Source organism: Bombus huntii, chromosome 6, assembly GCF_024542735.1.
Source record: "Bombus huntii isolate Logan2020A chromosome 6, iyBomHunt1.1, whole genome shotgun sequence".
Taxonomy (NCBI): Eukaryota; Metazoa; Arthropoda; class Insecta; order Hymenoptera; family Apidae; genus Bombus; species Bombus huntii.
This window is the reverse complement of record NC_066243.1, coordinates 1,969,046-1,990,108: the sequence shown is the minus strand read 5'-3', so window position 1 is coordinate 1,990,108 and position 21,063 is coordinate 1,969,046. Positions and strand designations below refer to the sequence as shown.

Here is a 21,063-nt window from a genome sequence, read left to right as displayed (position 1 = left end):
TCATTATTCATGTTATGATAACTTATCTTATGATAAATCTCTACTGAGATTAGAATGTACCTCTTTTAGTTGGACAAAAGAAAAACCTTTCTTTAGTTGCGTTTTTTGTCAACAGTTGTTAGATTATGTAAAAAAATAGAAAAAAGTTTGGGGTCCCCAAATATGAAATCTTATTTCAGCTATTTATTAGTTTCCGAGATATTAATAAAAAAATTTTCGGTAATATACATTGCATTCAGTCATTACTGTTGAGGTTGACTGATAGAAGAACGAGTGGACGAATTTGCAATATTAGGTTGTCCGAAAAGGTTCTTTCGTTTCATAAAGTGATAATAGACGAACAATAATTTAAGAAAGACTAAAGTATATCGACTAAAATGAATTTTCAGCATTCGGTAATGTTTGATAATTTGAGAAGCGTCATGGAAAATAAGAAATTCAAAATATTTGTCTCTAGCCACTAGCCAGCGACCCTGACTCAATTGATTCTTTAGGAACTGACGAATTTATAATATCTTACAACAGATGTCGATCAACTTAAATAACTTAAATGACCTCATATGCAAAGTTGTTAAATTTGTCTCAACAAACGCCATCGTACGTACTACAGAAGAAAGTGTAGTTCCATGCGAAATGAAAAAATGTTCATGCTGGTACAGATGACATGCCGAATGCTAAAAGTTAATGTTAAATCTAAATGATGTATGGAAAATTTATTAGAATTATTGCATCATTCGATTAATCCATAATCGTTTGAAAGGGAATATTCCCTTTTCTCCCCTAAAAAGAATATATAATAAACGATTAATTTCTGTTTCTTAGGCAACTTGTAATCAGTTTCGATATTGCACGATTCTGTCATTCTTATATTTGTCTATCTCGGATAGAATAGTAGATATGAACTTTTTCATAGAACCGTACACTTAAATAGGTTCTTGTAGCTTGAAACTCAATAGGTTGTCGCCTATGCTATTGTGTTACCAAACAGGGCAGATTCCTAACTTTAAGCTTAAATACATAGGTTCTTGTATATGCTAAGTTCCAACCAAACAGGACAGATCCCTAATTTTGTAGGTTCTTGAAATGCTATTTTCAATTAAACTCAGTATTTGACCGCACGGAGCAGCACCAGTCCGGAAATAACTAGATCCATAAGCGGGAGCGTTCTCATGTATATATATGCATGTATATATATGTATATATCAAAGTTATAATATCTGAGGATATGTAAAGTAAATATTTTGAAGATATAAAAGAAAAAGTTTACGATTTAAAGATAGAGGATTTTTGAATAATGTGTATTACAAGTTATAGTATTGTATTTGATCACGAATAAACCTAACGACATACATATTGATATACTTAAGAAAATATTTAATTGAATGTATCGATATAAAGTCTGTATTATAGTCGAATTTTATATATTCGATTTAAGTTCTGGACGTATTTTATTTTGTCAAAGTTTTATGTGAAAATGTCAAATGAAATAAAAGTAGCTCTTAAAGCGGCTCGTGATACATTTAGAGAAAAGAAGTATATAGATGTGATTAAGAAATGTAACAAGATATTAATGAGAGATCAAAATAATTATAGCGCACTTATGTTATTGGCGGCTGCAATGAAAGAAATTGATGAGTATAAACCACAAGTACCATTAATTCTCCAAAAAGGTACAAAAATCCAAGCAGACAATCCATTAGCTTGGTACGGTTTAGTATCTTACTATGAAAAAAACTTGGACAATAATGAATGTTATAACCAACTATTATTAGCTTACTGCAAGCTTTTGGAAATAGAAAGGTATAAAATTGCTATATACTTCATAAATGTTATAGGCTTGTAAAACTTATTCAGTAATTTATTTTCAGTGACTCTAAGTTTACAAATATTATGAGTAGAATCTCAAAACTTTTTACGCAACTTAAGGATGTTACGACTATAACTCAATGTATTGAACATTTAATTGAATTACGGAAGAATTTGGATGATAACAAAATTAAGGTCATCGATAAAACGCTTGGATGGCTGCTATTAGATAATTTTTACAATCTAAATAAATATCAAAATTTATTAGAAAGTGTTTTTAAATCTACAATTAATGATCTTGATGCAACTGACCAACAAAAATTTTATACAGAATATTTAAAAATTTTATATGACAAAGATGAATTAATTGATTTGGTAAAAGAAGCTATCAATATGCATCAGCGATTCCCTCAAGATACATTACCGTTAGGTAAGTATTAAAAATAATATATTATTAGCTATTTTAACATTCTGTTTATGAAAGTAACAAAGGAATCTTATAATATCACTTATTAATTTTAATGGGATTTTTTATCAAGCAAACAGAAGAATTTAAAGATTTATTTCTAATATTTATGAGGTAATAGAATTTAATAATAATGCAATCTATATCTATCTATATCGTGAAACATGAGGAGTGCAATTGTTTAGTAAACGGTAAATTTAGTTTAGTAAATGGTAAATATAATTAATAAATGGCAATGATGTAAATAGTATTAATAGAAAAGAGTTCGGTTAGATGTAAATATTAGCATATACGTACTATAAAGAACAAAAAGAATTCAAAAGTACTGTATGACAAAATTTAAACTTTTTTAGATATACATATATTATTATATATATATATCTCTTGTCTATGTATGTATTTTTTAGTTACAATAATAGGCTTTTTCCCACAATTGTAACAATTGTTGTGATAAATGCTTCAATTTTGTATAGTTTCTCCATAATTGTTTTATCAGTATTGTTTTATCAGTAGATACATTTAAAGGTACTGGATGCATCTTTATCATTTCCAGACACTATTGAGGAAGCAAGCGTTTATGTTATCTCTTATTCACCATTGCCGATATTCTAGTTAGTAATGAATTATCAAATTTAGTAAAACAAAATTTTTATATCTTTTATTTTATAATTATGGGATTATTATAAACAAATTCCTAACGGTTTGCCAACGAAAATAATACCAAATACGATTATATTTCAATGAATTCGATCTATGTGGAAAATGTACAGTTGCATGATACATTAACTCTGCTATGTTTCTTTGTCATTATCGGCCCAATTTTTCAACGTTTCAAAAATAAAAATAAATTGAACAAGATATGGAAATTCTTATTAATATACATAATTTCTTGTTTCAGTTGCATATTAAACAGCTTCTTAAGACATTACAAATTTTTATTTGTTTACTAAAATGAGGGCAGGATTGAAATATAAAAATTCCATAATGATAGTAGGATTAAGATAGTAGCTAGCATTTTTTAGAAACTTTCATTTTCTTTGTTAGTAGATATGGCATGATCTCGAACATGTCTGTCAAAGATTTAAAATATATTGTATACAAAGTATAAAAGTATACAAGAACAGTACACATAAAGTATACATAACTTTAGTTGTAATTTATATTTTTAATGATATGACAAAGAGAATAGAGGAGTGCCAGGGTAAATAAATCAAGAAAGAAATTAATGACTAAGTAGTACAAAGAAGCAAAATTGTATAATAAAGTTGCACAATTTAAAGGAATTAAATATTAAAACTAACATTATATACACTGCTACTGGTTGCAGTCTATATAACCATAGGTATAATATAAATGATATCTACCATTTCACTTCTGAATTAAAATCGCCACTAACAATGAGTGTTTAAAGCAGTTTAAAAAATAGCTTTCCTGAATTGTACCGAAGAATATTAGAGAATAGCAGTCTTAACTCAAGAGTTTCCATAAGTATATTTTGTAGTAGTATATTTTAATAGTATTAAACAGCTTCTATTAAACAAGTATTAATTTCCGAAAAAAATTGTCACTATTAATATATACAGTTTACATCTCACTACTGCATTGTATAGTAATTGCAAGTGATAAGTGCTTTTTAAAATTTGAATATTAATTAAAATTAGTAACTATGTGCATGTAATTAGTAACATGTAATCATTCAATTGTTATTTTCAGCATTTAAAATATTATTTATCAAGATATGAATATATTATTTGAGAAATTTTTCTTATGTTATGCATACATATATATATATTTATTCTAAACTACCGAGCATATTTCAAGTTGTTTTCATATATTGTTAGTTAAGGGATGAAATTTAGCAAAAATAGCATTTAATCACTATTTATCGATTTTCCATATTTATGTTTTAATCACTCAGTTATGCAAATTATTTTAAAGGATCGTAATAGATCGATATTTGTTGAAAACGAAAAATAATAAAAATAATTAGTAATAAAGATTTAAATGTCGTGGAAGTCATTGGAAGAAACATAATACAACACGTTATAACGCAGTACTTGTCTTAAATTATTTATTAACTATTATCGAACTGATACTGATCAAAAACCATTGTTTAAAGAGATAGTAAATTAGCGAAAGCCATTGAAATATTCGTGATTCGAACTTACCTGGCTCTTATTTTTCAACTCTCGTCGCTATCCGTGAAGCAATTGTCCAAAAAGTTGTTAATAAATGAAAATAAAATTTAAAATAAAATTTACTGCTATTGCTTTTATGTGATTACATATTTAGACAATAGTAGAAAATGATTTGGAAATTTATGTAAATCGAAAACTTGTTGCACAGAATACAGTAAGGTGTTATAGAAAATCTAGCTTGAAATTCTTCGTATAATGCAATTTCCTATTTCAAATACTGCAAAAAGGAAGTCTCTCGAAGATATCACACAGAAGTAGATTACGCACGCATAGCATACGGAAAACTGAACTTCCCGCAATTTTACACATGCATTCATACCAAGATTTTTGACCTTGGAGCGCTCTGTAGAGTGACGTAAATTCAGATCCGTTTGAAATCATAAAATTGCAGATTTTTATTAGAGAGAGAATTCGAAGATATCGAGCCCTCTGAAAGTATCTTATAATTCTAGATTCTTGGGATCCCCGTTAGTTTCGGTATTCGTAATCGAGTATTGAAATATAGTACCAACGAAAATTTTGTAATGCCGCGAAGTGCAATGACAGAGGCACAAGTCGCCCCAAATTGTTATCTTACACCAAGAAAATAACAATTAACGTGTGTTACGTTTTAAGGTGTGTACGTGCGACGTACGTACGATGATGTACGTAGACGTTGTAGCGAGTCTGTTGTGAGCCGATCATAAAAACTCTCGATATCAAGATATGCAAAGTTTCTGAACACAGCAAGAGCAGACATCGTGACGGCAGAAATGACAAAACAGAACCGTAGTACGAAACGTATCGCGTAACCCGACAGTACTAGCACGTCAAGTCTACGATGAACTTTTGCCGAAGATTTCGGGAATCCAATTGATATTTAAGAAATCGTGCGAGAGTGCCAGCATTGAATCATCGCTCACAGCGTTGGATCACGTACGAATATGAAATTATATTATATATTACATAATTATATGTGGAAGAGTGGAGTCGCATGTTAGTCACTGATAAATCACGATACTGTCTATACGATCAACAAGTATTGTTAGTCTTTGGTAACGGGTGCTTTCCTCGGCGTCTATTTATCGCCACACAGTACCCGGGCACCCCTAGGTCCACAGGGGTTGTGATTACGCCCAACCATCGCGCAAGGCACCCAGTGCCTTGCTACCTCGATTAGCTAAGCCTGCAGGGGCTGTCGCTCGTCTCAGGTCGAACGGGGCACATTCTAAGCCCTTCCGTCTCTTCAAGACGGTTCCGGAGCAGGTGGGACGCTGCTCACCCGCCGAAGGCCATTGGCTCGGGGCGAGCCAATACCCCTTAAATCGGCCCTCTTGCCAGCATCTTGGCCATCAACCACTGCCACCACGAGTCCAAACCCATAATTGGCCGAGCACAAGGGCTTACACTCGACCCCCGTGGTACCATCCTAAGTCATTGGTGGGACTATCGTGTGGATGTACGGCCACGTCACTGCCGGCCGGCGACCTGCTAACCGTGCTCGGCAGTTCCAGATGGGACTCACGTAAGCGGGGGCCTCAAGGTACAAAGTACCCGGGAACTTATCCCGACGGTCCCATCCTTGGCATCAGGATCGTGGGTGTGCTAGGCCACGTAGAGAGAGTGTAACCGTACTTAAACGCCTTACACTGCCGGCGACGTTCCCTGCGGTGTACATAGAGGACTCACGTAAGCGGGACGCTTGTCCCGACGGTCCTCCCTGGCTGCGGGAACGTGGGTTTGCCAGCCCCCATAAACTTACATAAGCAAGTCCTCCCTGCGGGACTATACGATCAACAGATCATCATCATCAACAGGTTTGTTATCAATACTGTTCCCATTTTGGAATATGGACAATGGAAATGTGTGTCTCAAGTAAGAGTTTTCAACGCCGGTGGTTATTGGTGATGACGTGAATCGAAGTTTAGTTTTTCCATTGCACAGACTGGACGGTAGTGTCATTACCAGCACTAAATGTAGCTTGTCTTGTAGACGAAGTGGGAAATATTTAAGGAAAGAATTCAGTACCTAACACCAGTAAAAGAAGTTCTTATCAACATATGTCCTGTTTGACTTTCTTCAGGAGGTACAGCGTCTTGTGTTCTGCGATTTCATATTTCATAGAATATACTTAAAATGACTTGCATTTGAATGCATGCACGAAGATCTTTTGTTATCGATCTAATGACTCTGTCAATACTGTCTGATGTTCCTTGAATTTATCGAAATCCCTCTTCAATTGTACGACGAAATATCACAACATTTTCGGTATGAAATGAGTATACATGTAATGAATTTCAAGTATGTTCGCAAATAAAAATCCAATGAATTTAAATCGGGCGAGCTTGCAACTAGGATGCCCATATCCAATCCAATCATTTGGAAAATTATCATTTAAAAATTATCTTGCCGTTTGGCTAAAATGCGGTACCACTAATCATAGCAAACAATTGTATGAATACAGAGAATGTTAATGCAAACACGAATGGGATAGCATCAGGAGAAGTGATACATGTAACCGATTTACAACAACAGCAGCATATTCAACCAAACCAAAATATAACTGATATATTCTTTGAATCAGATATTACTAAAAACAAATCAAAACCTATCAATCGAACACGATCTCAAAGGACTAAGGACTCTAACAATTACTCTGATAGCGATGACAGTTCGAAATGACCAATTCAACATCTTAAACAGAGATTGGTGAAGAGAAATTCCCACAGGAATATCAAAGGCATGCTCAAGCAATAAAAGGTATTACAGAGGAAACTAACTCGCTTTTAAACTTTAAAACATTCGAAATGAACATTGATATGCTACTAAATTTCTCGTATTATTCGACATCTAATAATTGTTAACCGCTTAATAATTACGTTATAGACAAGTATTTATAATATAAACAAATAAATATTTCTCAATGGCTTTTAAATACGTACCAATTACATATTCTCTATCTCCAAAACACCAACTTTAGAAGAATTCAATATATCAGAACTAAGGAATTTGATGTCATTCGCAAAAATTGGGCAAATACTACAATAGCAAAGTAGGAATGTAACAATTTATATCAACAGTAATTTAGACTTCAGGAAATTGCAAATACACACTAATCTCGGAGCTGTTGCTATAATATTTTTGCTGCCTCCGAGAGAGATTAGCATCTGCAACATATCTATTCCAAATAACCATAATCTCGGTCCATAATCTTAATCGACCTAGTGATTGTGTTATTTAGTACTTAAGTTTTATTTATTTCATACTTTTATGTATATATATATATATATATGCTTACAGTAGATAGATTATTTAGTAGATAATTGAAATTAATATTTACATTTCTATGTAAACGGGCCGTATTTAACGAAACTGCAATGATTTTTCCATTACCTATCTACTTATTTCGTCCCCGACTGTATATCTTCTAGAGTATCGGTTATTCATTCAACGGTATAGCTAGCAAAGCGATTGAATTATGCAACTAAGGAAGTTACGACGAGAGCGTTGTGTTGAGTGCACGTTAAAGACCAGCGAAGAAATACCGAAGCATAGTTCCTGACAAAATAAGTGTCCCAGGGCAACAAGCTCGTGTTGTATGGTGATTATTAGCGAGTTTGACAAAAAAAAGTACTGCGAGATTAGCAGACAACATGCGTCCGATAATTTGAGCAATGTGTGCGGGTGCCTGTTATCTGCAAATAGCGCGCCTCTACATCAGATTCAACTGGTGAGAGAGGGAGAGAGAGAGAGAGGAACTTGGAGCGATGATACAAGTCAATTTCATAACACTACAACGCTACAATTCAGGCCTATCATTGGATTGGGGGTTAGGTTGGGGTTAGGTTGGGGTCAGGTTCGGTTGGGGTTAGGTTACATAACATACACAGGCCATACACAAATACATATATCCTTCTTGCGTCAGTGGGGAAACATGCAATTGCAACTTCCCAACTTTTTAATTTACAGAAGGTTAACGCAACACACACCTATAATAACCAATATAACTGGCACTCAGAAACCGATAATGTAGACAAGACGTCAGAATCTGACATGTTGTTCATCTGACATGAAGTTCATTGAAGGGCAGAAGCCAACAGGAATAAAAGCGTAACCAACGCAGCAGAAAGAAGATCACCCATCAATGCGATGAATATTTATCGACGATAGTATCATTTTCTCAATCAACTCACCTCAACAGTTGTTTGTCATAAATACCTGTTGGACCAACGTATCATGTAGAACAACCTAAGGAAATTTTTCATTGTAAAAAGTGTCAGAGGATTGGCCATGTCTGTAGTAGTTGTACACTCGAATACAGATGCGATGTGTGCTAATAATCATAATCATTCAGGGAATTGCACAATCAAACATAAAATGTGATAAAACCAATGTCGAGTGCAGTCGGCACTAACTGCGGACAAACAAGGCATCCAGCATTGTTCAAGAAGTGCTCAACGAGGTAGCCCTTATTTTTTGACCTCCGATTTGGTTTCGATCTTACCGTTCCAAACTGCGATACTTGAGGACAAAATAATAAAATTTATTCCGCGAAATTCCAGATTGATTGGACACCTGGAATCCGTGCCACATTTAAGTTATTATGATTCCTGCAGTTACATACAGTGGTTTAAAGTCTTAAACGTTGCTTCATATACTAATTTCAGAAACTCAAGTATTTTATATATATTTGTAGTTGCAACATATAAATATTATTATTACACGTCTAAGACATTGTATTTTTATGTAAAAATATTCACTAATATTTTTCAAATAGCGGATTATGCTCGAAATTGACGCGAAATCATTAAAATTTGAAAACTAACTTAAACACGGCACAGGTTCTAGTTGAGGAATCACTTTGAAATTTTGCGCATTTTCTCCCCAAATGCCAGAATTTCGGACGGTGAGATAATGGTAATAGATTTTCTCCAAGAAATTACAAATAATTCAAATAATTGCAACAAAAGTTACAAAATTGTTTTTGTGGATGAATTTGAAAATTGGTTTATGGGATCCTTAGAATGACTTTATGGAATTGAGATAGGAAGCTGCCTATGACGAATGTAATCTGTTTACCACCTAGATTGAGTTTCATCTCACTGTGCGTTCGAATGCCACGTACGTGATGTTGATGTCATCAAGTCACATGTAACACATGTAAATCCTCAGGTGGTAGGCTCACGTTCTTCACTTTGGCATAGGATCTCCAATAACCATAGTACTGACATGCGCCACTGACGGCAATAATAACACCTTAATCTCATATAATATTAAATTCCTGATCACTTTTTATTCAGAATTGTTACTAGTCGCTTGCTTATACTGCCTACTCGGTATCAAGGTTGGACGCACACAAGGTTGGAACATGGGCTGCTTCGCTCTACTCGCTCATCGCTTGTCTCTCTACACATGAGCGTTACTACGCTTGCTGTATGCATGTAGATATGTATTATTATTAGGTATATAGCTTATGCATTATTATTAAGTATTGTATTTATTTGTGTATTGTCGTATGTTATTTTGTATACATATTATTATATGTATTATGTAGCAAACGTTTTTATCATATATCTTTAAAACGAAGCTTACAAACTATTTGAATATTATTCATTACGTCTAATGATACTGCTTCCAAAATATGTAATACAAGAATTTGCTCCGTTTAGTTCATTTTAATTCATTATGTTACATACACACACATACATATATGTATCTTAATGTATTTATCAATTATTTCTCTGAAGTAATCGGTCTTCTCCAATTTATGTTTCTATCCATAATCGCAGATACTGAAAAAACTTGGCTGGAAAATTTCCTAATTGATGGTGCGAAAATGTTGACATTCACCTTAGAACGAACGCATCTCATTAATTGGATAAACATTATACTTACCAGTTCTCAGATAAAAGTGTATATCGTAGCGAACGTAGCAACGACGTGTTACGCACTGAAAAATAGCAACTGCTGCATAATTTTACCGTTCTTCTGTATGTTCATATCCCACGGCGCTCAATGTTGGCATCTCAAATATCGATGTTCTGGCCTACCGCTCTCTGTATGGTCAGGCCCGCTGCAGACGAACTTTTATCATTGCGATCCCGTTGCGATCACATGTCTATCTTCGTTGTTTTTAATTAAGAGAACAAAGGAAGACACGAGATCGCAACGATGAAAGTCGCTCGTCTGCACCGGTCGTTAGTTAGGTCGTAAACATACGGCGTAGTAAGCGATAGGTGGCAAGTGGCAAAACAAGTGATTTCACAGACAATGCCAAATGCCAATGTTCTAAATATCAATTTTGTCGCTTACTACTTGCCACTTCTTTGTACGTACACGGCCTTAGGATTACAAGTGGAGAAGCGTCCGGAGAAATGTGAGCGCAAGTTTGGAGAATAGTTCAGCAAGAAGTTTAGAAAATAGAGTGGCGAGGGGAAAGGGCGCGACAGTTCAAACAATCCCAACAGATATCTAATCTGTTCGTTTTCAACCAGCAAATATTTTTTCACACAAAACCAGATTAATAGCAACTATAGTAGCTATTTCATAAACAAACACTGAAGTTTCAGATCTTATGGATATCTTCTAATCTTTCCTTAGAATACTTAACATTCTTTCTAATAATATGGTTTTGATGCTCTAATTATTTCTATTTTATTTACAGAATATATATGTCTTGCTTACTCGGAACGAAATATCTTGGATGAAAATTTTACTGACCTCGATATAACACAATTTTATGAAGGTTGCTTAAAATTGAACAAAGAGTGTGAAGCAGCTAAAATTGCTAAAGCACTTGATTTGGCAAAATCGGGCAATTTGATTATAGCGCGAGATATATTGAAAGATATACTTGTATCGACGCCGCGCTCAGTATGTGGTTGGATGGCATTAAGTCAAATAAGTATGAAGCTTTACTGTTGGGAAGATGCAGAAGTTGCTGCCAAGCGAGTATTAGATATGAAGAAATCTAAAATAAAAAATAAATTATTATATAAAATGAAAGAGACATTAGTTGAATCAACGAGTTTAACTAATGACAAATCTAAATGGGAAACAGCATTACGAATGTGTGAACAAGTAAAAATTCTCTTTATTTACACATGTAACTTTTTTAGTTTGAAACGACAACAACAAAATTCTTGCTTAGAATTATCTAAATCTCTTTCCAAATCTTAAAGCATTTTTTCCAATCTTTTCAAAGTTTTAAAGATCATGTTCTTTTTCTTCTCCTATGAAAAAGTATGTTTGACATTTCTCAAGATAAGTTTACTCATTCAAGGTTCTGGTGTAAGTGCTGTGCGATCCCTCGTAGTCCGCTTACCAAAAAATATTACTCGTTTGTCTATTTCGTAGCCAGATTCTCTAAACAAAGTATCTGAAATAAAATCTATGCTTCAATTTACTCATCGCAGAAGATCATGTTGTAAATCCTTTCTAAAAAGGTTGAATAAGCTTACAAAAATTGTAAGATTTATTTTTCTTTAAACACTAGTTTAAGTAAGTTTATTTAAGTTAAGAAAGAGAACAGAATAGTTGTTCACACAACTTTAAGCCATTTATCAGGCAGGTGATGAATTCTATCACGGAAAAATATGGTGTCTTTAGATAAAATTTTATAGCCAAGTCTTCTTCTTGTATCTTATCTACTAATCGTAGTTGGGATAAGGCGTGTTTCATCGACCGGAATAGGTGGTAATCGGAGGGAGTAATGCCTAGCGAGTAAGCTGGCTGTTATATCCTAAACAAAACTCATTATGATGACTTTTGTCATAGAAACAGCGTGTAACCTAACGTTGTCATTCAGCTATTTCACAGAATGTTTCCTTTTGTCAGTCTCTGACTAGTTAGATCTTACCTGAAAACACTACATTTTCCCGTGATGGAATTCATCGTTCGCCTAATAGATGGCTTAAAGTTATGAAAAGCAGCAAGAAATACTTTGATTGAATAACTTGCAGAATTTTTTTTTTAAATAGACTTTAAGTTTTGGTAAAGAGTGAAACTATATTCGATTTTTGAAACTTTTATTTGTTGCTTATTCTGCCTATGTGTTCATTTATTTGATCCAATTAAAGATACATTGATTTCCAATTAAAGATACATCCTTCAGCGCGTTTGGATTTGATTCGTGCACGTCTTAGCATATTGTTACATCAGCCAGATGTAGAGATTCTGCTGAACAATTTGGAATCAAAAGATGAAACCAGAACACATACCAATATTCTTCGAGCGTTATATTTAAAACAAAATAAACAATACGACGAAGCTGTGAATATACTTGATTCAGCCGTCCGAAAGCCAGGCTTGGCTCAAACTTCCCAAGCGTGGTTACTTCTTGGTACAATCTATTGGGAAATGGCAGAGTATAATTACAGTTTGATGGCTTTTTTGAATGGAATAAAAGCCGATCGTTTTAATTGGAAATGTCTAGTTTACTTGGGACAGTACTATCGTGACTATGGTAATGACATGGAACGTTCTAGGAGGTGTTACCAAACCGCGTTACAAATTAATCCAAATTCTGAAGAAGCTGGTATTGGGTTAAGTACGGCGTATAGACTTCTTAAAAATCAAGTAAGATGAATTCTATTTTTTTATGAAGTGCATATCCGTTTCTGTATGCATCCGAAATTTATTATTCGTTAATATTTTAATGAATAAAATATCGATGTTCCGTTTTTTATGACTTAATTACGTTAATAAGATATTATTTGTAGGATGCAAATATAAAATTGTTACAAATGTTAACTGCGCAAGATAGCGGTCCTAGATGGGCGTGGTTACAACTCGGTTTGCAATACCTTGATCAAGGAAATGCGGAGCAGGCTATTAAAGCGTTTCAACATGTTATTAGAGCTGACCCCAGTGATAGGTAATGCTACAGATAGTAATTATTTAACGAGAATACAATCGAGTTTACGAAAGTATTGCTTCTAACATTAAACCATCTATCCTGGCGTGACATACTGAGATTGTTGGGTGAGAAATTATTGGTAATATTTCCATCTTTAATGTTTCGGGAAGATTTACCGAAGTTGGAAAAATTAGTAAAAAGACATTTCAACCTTTTTAAATGGACGATGGAAATATTAAAAAGCAAATATATATTAATATATATTGATAGTATTAAACAAATAATATATAGTAATTTAATATATTAATAACCATAAGTAATACTATAGCTAATGTTTGAAGAAATAATAGTGTAATAAAAAACACTCGTTTGGGAAGGTATGTGTTTTTTATTATTCGACTGTTTTGTCAATTTTGAAAAGGATATAAAATCGTATTGTTTTATTTTGGATAAATATACTGAATAAAATTCTTTGATGTAAATGCGCACACAGGTGCATTAATTATTAGCTATTTTAAATTAGGCAATAAATAAATATATCATATTACATATATTATAAAAGTATTATGCACATAAAGTCTTACTGGTTTAACCGAGAACAGTCAAATATCTCGAAAATTATGGGAGACGCGGAGAAATGTTTCGAAACTTGTACATTCATTGTGTAATTTTTATTTTCGGCTTCAGCACCCAAGAAATGGACTTAGTTAGACAGAAGTTTAGGCTGCCGAATTCAGGTTTCGCCACACGCATTCATTGTACATGTTCTTCATCCTCTACCCATCCCTATACATATGTACACGGTGCGTAGTCCAATCTTAATCTTCCACTAAACTACTTTGGCTTGAAACACACATTTGCACCTCTTCCTCCTTTTTTTATTTCCCCTAACCAGCTAACCATCTAGTTGTTTATCCTACCCTCCACAATCTTTTGTGTCTTCCACCTGATGGGTTTCCTCCATCAAATTCTCACAGCTTTGCGCTACATCTTTCACCTAATTCATCTCTCGAGAGCATAAACTGCGCTTTCTGGCTTTCTCTTCCACTCAATAATTATCTTTCTGCTTAAAACCTTTTCGACTTATATTGCCAGAGTAATGGTAAATATCGTTCAATTAAAGTCAGTTCTGTGATACAACTTTAAACTATGTTCTCAAACAACCTGGTACAATTAGACGTTATTCAAAGTCAATTATGTTACATTTATATTATAAAACTTACGAATATAGAGAATTAGAAAGGAAGATCAGTATAGGAGAGATAGTGAATGAGAAAAGAAAAGATGGGATTGTAGACTGGGTGAGAAAATTGGAAAAGTAGAAAAGGGAAAGAGTGAAGAGAGGGGGAGGAGGGGATCTAGCTAAGAAGGTAAATTAGGCAAGTAGACAAAGACTTATGCAATAGATAATATATATTATAATAGATAATAGATAACATATATATATATATATAAAATAAGATTGTGCGTGTAAATGGGAGAATGGACGTGTGGGAGATTACGGGAGAGTGCAAGGCAACAGGGAGAATAATCGTAAACCGAATTTCTTTACATTCTTGTAAAGTTTAACATTCTTTACAGCCACTGTTGGGAATCGCTAGCCGATGCGTATTTTATAAGAGGTGCCCACACATCAGCATTAAAATCTTATCAGCGAGTATTAGAGTTATGCCCAAAATTATTATATCCAATGATACAATTAGCATATATAAAATTGGTTAGTATTATTTTTCTGGACTGTTTCGTGACATGACTAGTGATATATTTGTTTAAATATTACGATACTTCTAACAGCCGTTTTAAAGACTTGTACAAATATCGTTTGCTATTTCGTTATTTCATAGATTATTGGACAATATAACGAAGCAAAGAAAGACTTTGAACAAATATTGATAAATAAATCATGTTATATACCTGCTTTAAAAGGATTGGCTGAAACCTGTTTGGCTTTAGCAAAAGACTATACTGCTAAACAACTTTTGGGTCGTGTGAATGACTATTTGCAACAAGCAATGGATAGTTTAACTGTAGCTATTAAAGAGCGTAAGGATATATCTTGTCTCTGGAAGTTACTTGGCGATGTGTGTTACAGAGTTGCAATGTTACCAGACAAATACAGTCATTTAAAAGCATCATCTATTCTAATAAAATATGAGAATGACGAACATATTGTATTGCTTAAACGAATAGATATGTTCTCATTATCTGCAAGGTAAATATATTAGATTAATATTATATTATAATCTACACTAATCTTACATTATATTATAATAAATTCTATGTTATTATCAGTATTATTATACGTTATATTGTTATATGTATGTAAATGCTAGTGTGTGCTTAACTGCGGCAATTCTTGCCTAATTAGGTGCCGCTATGAGGAATAGGATACTTACATATTTTTGCTGTATCGAAAAGTACGGATATCTTTGATACTTTTTTAAAAGGAAATTTGAGAGACATTTTTTCCTAATATAATATTCTTCAAATAGGTTTTTAATACGATACGACGAATAACTGCAAAATTAAGCGTTTCTAAGCGTTTTTAAGAAATATTTTCGGTTTATAAATGATGAAATTATAAATATATCAATTTTGTTATAGTATGCAAGAAACTGAGTGAATATTTTAATTACAGATGTTATTGTTGTGCATTATCTCTTTCTCCGGAATCAGTTTTTCTGTGGTATGATTTAGCTTTATGCTATTTAATGCAATTACAGCATGATCCATCAATCAATCATAAAAATCATGCTAGTAAGTGTCTAGCTGCTGCAAAACACGCTGTTAAACTATGTCCTTCAACATGGAAACATTGGAATCTTCTGGGTATTATTTGTATGTCACCGTACGTAAGGAACTATGCATTGGCACAGCATGCTTTTGTAATGGCGATTGATAAGGAATTAAATAATGCTATAGTATGGTCTAATTTGGGAACTTTATATCTATATATAGGCAAGTAAAAATGATGAAATACGCAATAATAAAGAGCATATTATACTTTTGTTCGAGCGTCGTCGCGATTCACTGTATATTAAATTATCGTCGTGTAATTAAATTCACAGGAAGTTTGTATAAAGCAAACGAGGCTTATTCTCGAGCTCAGCGTGCAGATCCGTCATATATAAATAGTTGGATAGGGCAAGCTTTAATTGCAGAAATAATGGATCGAAAAGAAACAGTAGATCTATTTAGACATGCAAGACAATTAGGATATCATAGTCAAGCTGCCATAGGATACACTCATTGGGTACTTGTTATGATTTTAAATCCTACTACCAAACATGACATTTTATATATGGATACAACACAAAGTATGCATGCAATATCTTCTGCTGCTGATGTTATGACGTGGTATGTAGGTAAGTTTTTATCACTTTTCATACAATACATATTATAAAATGTCTATATAAAACTATGCATAGGAAAAGCTACAGTTAGTTATGAAAGTCTTTATACATACCATAAATTTCAATTATTTTTTTATATATCGTTTATATTTGTGAAATGAATACCTATAATTTTAATAATGCATTAAGTTATATTAATCATAATTTTATTGTATTTTATTGTAACTGATTAATGTTATTTTAAATTTTGTATATTGTACTATACGTATCGTAATATTTATCATCCGTTACAGAGAATCATCCAAATGATTGTCACGCTCGAAATGCATATGGATTATTATTAGAGAGACAGAGACTTTATAAGTCAGCTGCAGAACAATTTGCCGTAGCTGTATGTAATAGTACCAAAAACGAAAAAGACCTTGTTTCTATAAATTTAGCACGTGTACTAATACGACTGAAAAGATATAACGAAGCAATAAAATTATGTCAAGGAGTTGAAAATATCAACTATAACTCTCAATGCAATCTCGCGTTAGCGTTATTCAAAGGTAATCACATTTTTACATCAATATTAATATATAATATATATTATATATTATATATTATATATTATATATTATATATTATATATTATATATATAGGATTTATTTATTCAGAAATATTAGAAATTAGGGTTTCCAATGGTTTCTATCCTATATGATAAGTTTATTGATAGATGGATCTATTTACAGTGGATTAAACAGGAAACGATGGTTATTTAACGTGAACTAAATACAGTAATGTGCTATGACTAAGACAACTAAATGGATAATTCGCAACTCACAACTCACAACTCAATTCTCGGCTCCTCACAACTCGACTCCTTACAACTCGACTCTTAGTTCTTTCTCTCTTAAGCATCCTTTTGTCTTTTCTCATGCCCTCACCATGTGTGTTCCGTAATCGTCCGCGATCATGATCACGTACGCATTCTTCCGCGTAACTATTTGACTGAAGGACCGACGACACATTGATGGGCCGCTTGGTCCATTCAAGTTTCCCGACCCTTTCGGCCTGTCGGCACTTTGGCTTTCTCACAACATTGTTTATAGTTCACCCGATATTTTTTAGGCAATCTGTCCACGATACTACATATATATCTTTTTAAGTACAAAAATTGTAGTATTCTGTTAATGTCGAAACGTTTACGGATGTCATGTAGTGATTAATAAATGCATGGTAAACTTAGGACGTTAAGATTCAGCTAGTGTTTAAAATGGTCACTAAATAGTGATGTTTTTATACCGGATATAAATTTAAGTCCAACGCGTATATGCTGCACCTTAGGCCTTTTTAATCCTTGGTTAACCTGGAACAATAGTAATATTAATCTGTGTTTTTAAGTGATGATTCGAAATTAATTATAGAACTGGACAGTAATGAAATATTTAAACAACTAGAAAATATTTATTCACTTTGTTTGAGATATATTATAGTTAAAATTTGTTTCATTTTCAGCTAAGCTATATGAAGAGGCGTATAATACATATGAAAAAACTCTGCAATCTTTCGCGAATACTGAAGCACAGAAATCATTTACATTGTGTGCGATGGCTGCGATAGCATATTCTTTCCACAGAGTAAATGATGCAAAAACTTTACTTTTCCAATGCATACAAATACACCCTCCAGTTATAATAGGTCTTTTAGCGGCCGCATCGTTAGGAATATTACATGGCGATATCAATTTAGTTTCATTGGTACTAAAAGAATTGGAGTTCTCTGTACCTAATCCTGAATATGGTCATCATATTCTAAGCTTATATGCATATTATTATGTGATGGGAAATGATGTTCAACGAGCCATTACTATTCTTTCTAAAGAAATCTTTAGATGTCCTGGTAAGTACTATTTTAATATATTTTCTGTTATAAATAATAAAGTATTGTTCAAAGAGGAAATTAGCTAAGAATAAGTAAAGAGTAACCCACTTAAGTCGATGAGAATAGCAACTTTAGATGAGAATAGCAAGCAGCGTAACATGTACTGTGCGTTGCTGGTAAGTTAGCAATCGGAAAAGCACAGGTGCAAGGGAGATTTATGACTGTGTTGAGTTTATCAGGAATAGTCAATCGGTCCCGCTTTCCTTCTGTCTGCCAACTTACTAGCGACGTCTTATACTTATTTTCACTATTACGATCATAAACAACTAAAAGCACACTGTCCGTTACAAGCCGTATGCGAAAATCTAGGTGTTTTATGGTCTTAAATTAACTTAAGGCTTATTATCAGCCTTTCTTCTTAATCTCTTCTTAATGGCGAAATTTCGGGTTGATGTAATACGACTTTTGCCAATCCGACTCGAAGTTAGACCGCCTGTTTATGCTTATACCCGAATCGAGTCACTGGATCCCGAGCAATACGGGTGCATATATCGAGATCCCACCCGATCCCGAAGTTTGGAAATCATAGATGAAAGAGCGAAGCCAAGTAATCGATATGGTGCCAATTTGAGGAAGCGCTTTTTCAACTTGCTGCAAAAGTTAATTTATTTATTGTTCAGGCTTATCTTATATGAACATGCTCGGGGCGCCACTTGAATCCCTAGTTTAATTCGTTAAAGTCAATCTAAGGCAATCGGGCTAAAGTTGTTGGGATCAGCCATGCAATGAATCAAATACAAAATTTTGCTATATATCAGAATTGATATGGCCTGACAAATATTTTCTAGTCTCTTATTCAGAGTTTAAAATATATTTAAAACACTCTTATTATGTATTTCATACATATTATTTTATATAAATGTATGGTATATTATTTTCCTTTTCCCTGCAGGTAATGTAAAATATTGGACTATATTACTCAGGATATTATTAGATACTGACTTACAACTGTTTAGTAGATGCGCACAAAAAGTATTGTTTCTTAATAGAAATATTATTACTGAAAACCATGCACATGTTGCATGTGCTTTATCCTATAGCTGTTTCATGCTAAATATGGGACCAGCAAGTATTAGATCTATGCAAAAGCTTCTATTTACTTATCCTGCTAGCATTGAAAGTTGGGCAATGTTCATTACAGGATTTTTATCAAGGTTTGTAAAAGTAAATTTCTTTTTATTTAACTTTTAGTTGATATTTTATTATGAAATATCTTGATACAATATAGCTTAATATTAAAGTTTCTTATAACTTGCATACTATATTTGCTTTATTTCTATATTGTTTATATATTATTGTTATTACATGTTAAATTAACATGAACACGGAGAACGTCAAAAACAGAGCTATCATTAAAGATTATAAAGAGTTAAAAATTCTACCATAAATCTTCGAAAAAATAAATGGCACTCCGTCGTCCATTTTCAATTCTAAACTTAAAACATGTTATCACTAACATGCAGAAGCTACCGACTTTTAGGTGAATCACATACTACCTGATAAAAGATAAATTCTTGCTGCATATCGCGTCATAACTAAAAGACTAAACTAAACATAACTAAAAAGATAAAGTAACGTTATGCATTTAAGTCAGATACGCTAGATATGTATAGAAAATAACAATACCATTTTTTTAATTGGTATGTTTCTTTATGAAAAAAAAAAAAGAAAAAAAAGAAATGAATTGAATCGAACGAATCGAAAAATGAATGAAAAAGGTTTAATCTGCAAATTAAAATTGTTCACAGGCGTACACTGAAAAAATGTAAAATGAACGCCGAGTGGTTCGTAACATTTATAAGTAACATACAACAGTCATATCAGCCGACAAATTTCATGGCAAAATGGTTAAATGACACTAAAACAAAATTGAAACAGCTCAATTAAGTGGGAAGATCTATTTTGTTTGCAGATTGTAAAATGTATTTTGTAATGTATGTACAAATTAATTTATACAGTGTTTTATTGTACTGCGTGTTTAAGAAGTGTTTGATTGGAATTTAGAATTGTTACATTTTTAATCATGGATTATTAAAATATGATAGTGAGGGCTCGGTGTACTAGAACTAATACGTAAGGACTTTTACTTTTAACTCCAGCGATTTTTGCTTAATCAGTTGTGGCTCCGTATTTTCAACAGTCATTTGTTATAAAATTTTTCAATGGAAAGTATACTAAATAAACTTCATTTGTTTGTCATTCATATTCAATATTTCTGTGTTAAGTTCGCACATTATTCATAGGCGAGGAAGAAAACAAAATTCGGTAATTTTTGGTAATTCCCCGGATAACTGCAATAACAAGTTTTCAGATATGCCGCGACTGAATAACCGCTATTGCACATAGTTTGATAAAATAATAAGTCAATTAAATAGTATCAAAATCACCAATTCAAAATTTTTCATAGAAATTTTATAGATTTAAAACTGTGGATTTTTAGAAAGATTTTTTCTATAAAAATATGAATAAAAAAGCTA

The 21,063-nt window shown here is 32.9% G+C and overlaps 1 protein-coding gene across 2 annotated transcripts; it reads left to right on the top strand.

Moving 5' to 3' along the window:
* Nucleotides 1–87: 87 nt before the first annotated feature.
* LOC126866849 (tetratricopeptide repeat protein 37) lies at nt 88–20,796 on the top strand. Of its 2 annotated transcripts, none has more exons than XM_050620828.1 (13): nt 88–1,800; nt 1,869–2,236; nt 11,114–11,529; nt 12,550–13,026; nt 13,170–13,324; nt 14,888–15,023; nt 15,151–15,518; nt 15,945–16,268; nt 16,379–16,671; nt 16,953–17,210; nt 18,161–18,544; nt 19,479–19,740; nt 20,335–20,796. In XM_050620828.1, exons 1-13 carry the CDS (start codon nt 1,475–1,477, stop codon nt 20,471–20,473), a joined length of 3,906 nt encoding a protein of 1,301 aa, XP_050476785.1. In that variant the 5' UTR covers nt 88–1,474; the 3' UTR covers nt 20,474–20,796. The 2 variants fall into 2 exon arrangements, with proteins under 2 accessions (XP_050476785.1, XP_050476786.1); XM_050620829.1 differs by having other exon boundaries at nt 89–1,800; nt 15,945–16,264; nt 16,375–16,671.
* Nucleotides 20,797–21,063: the final 267 nt, after the last annotated feature.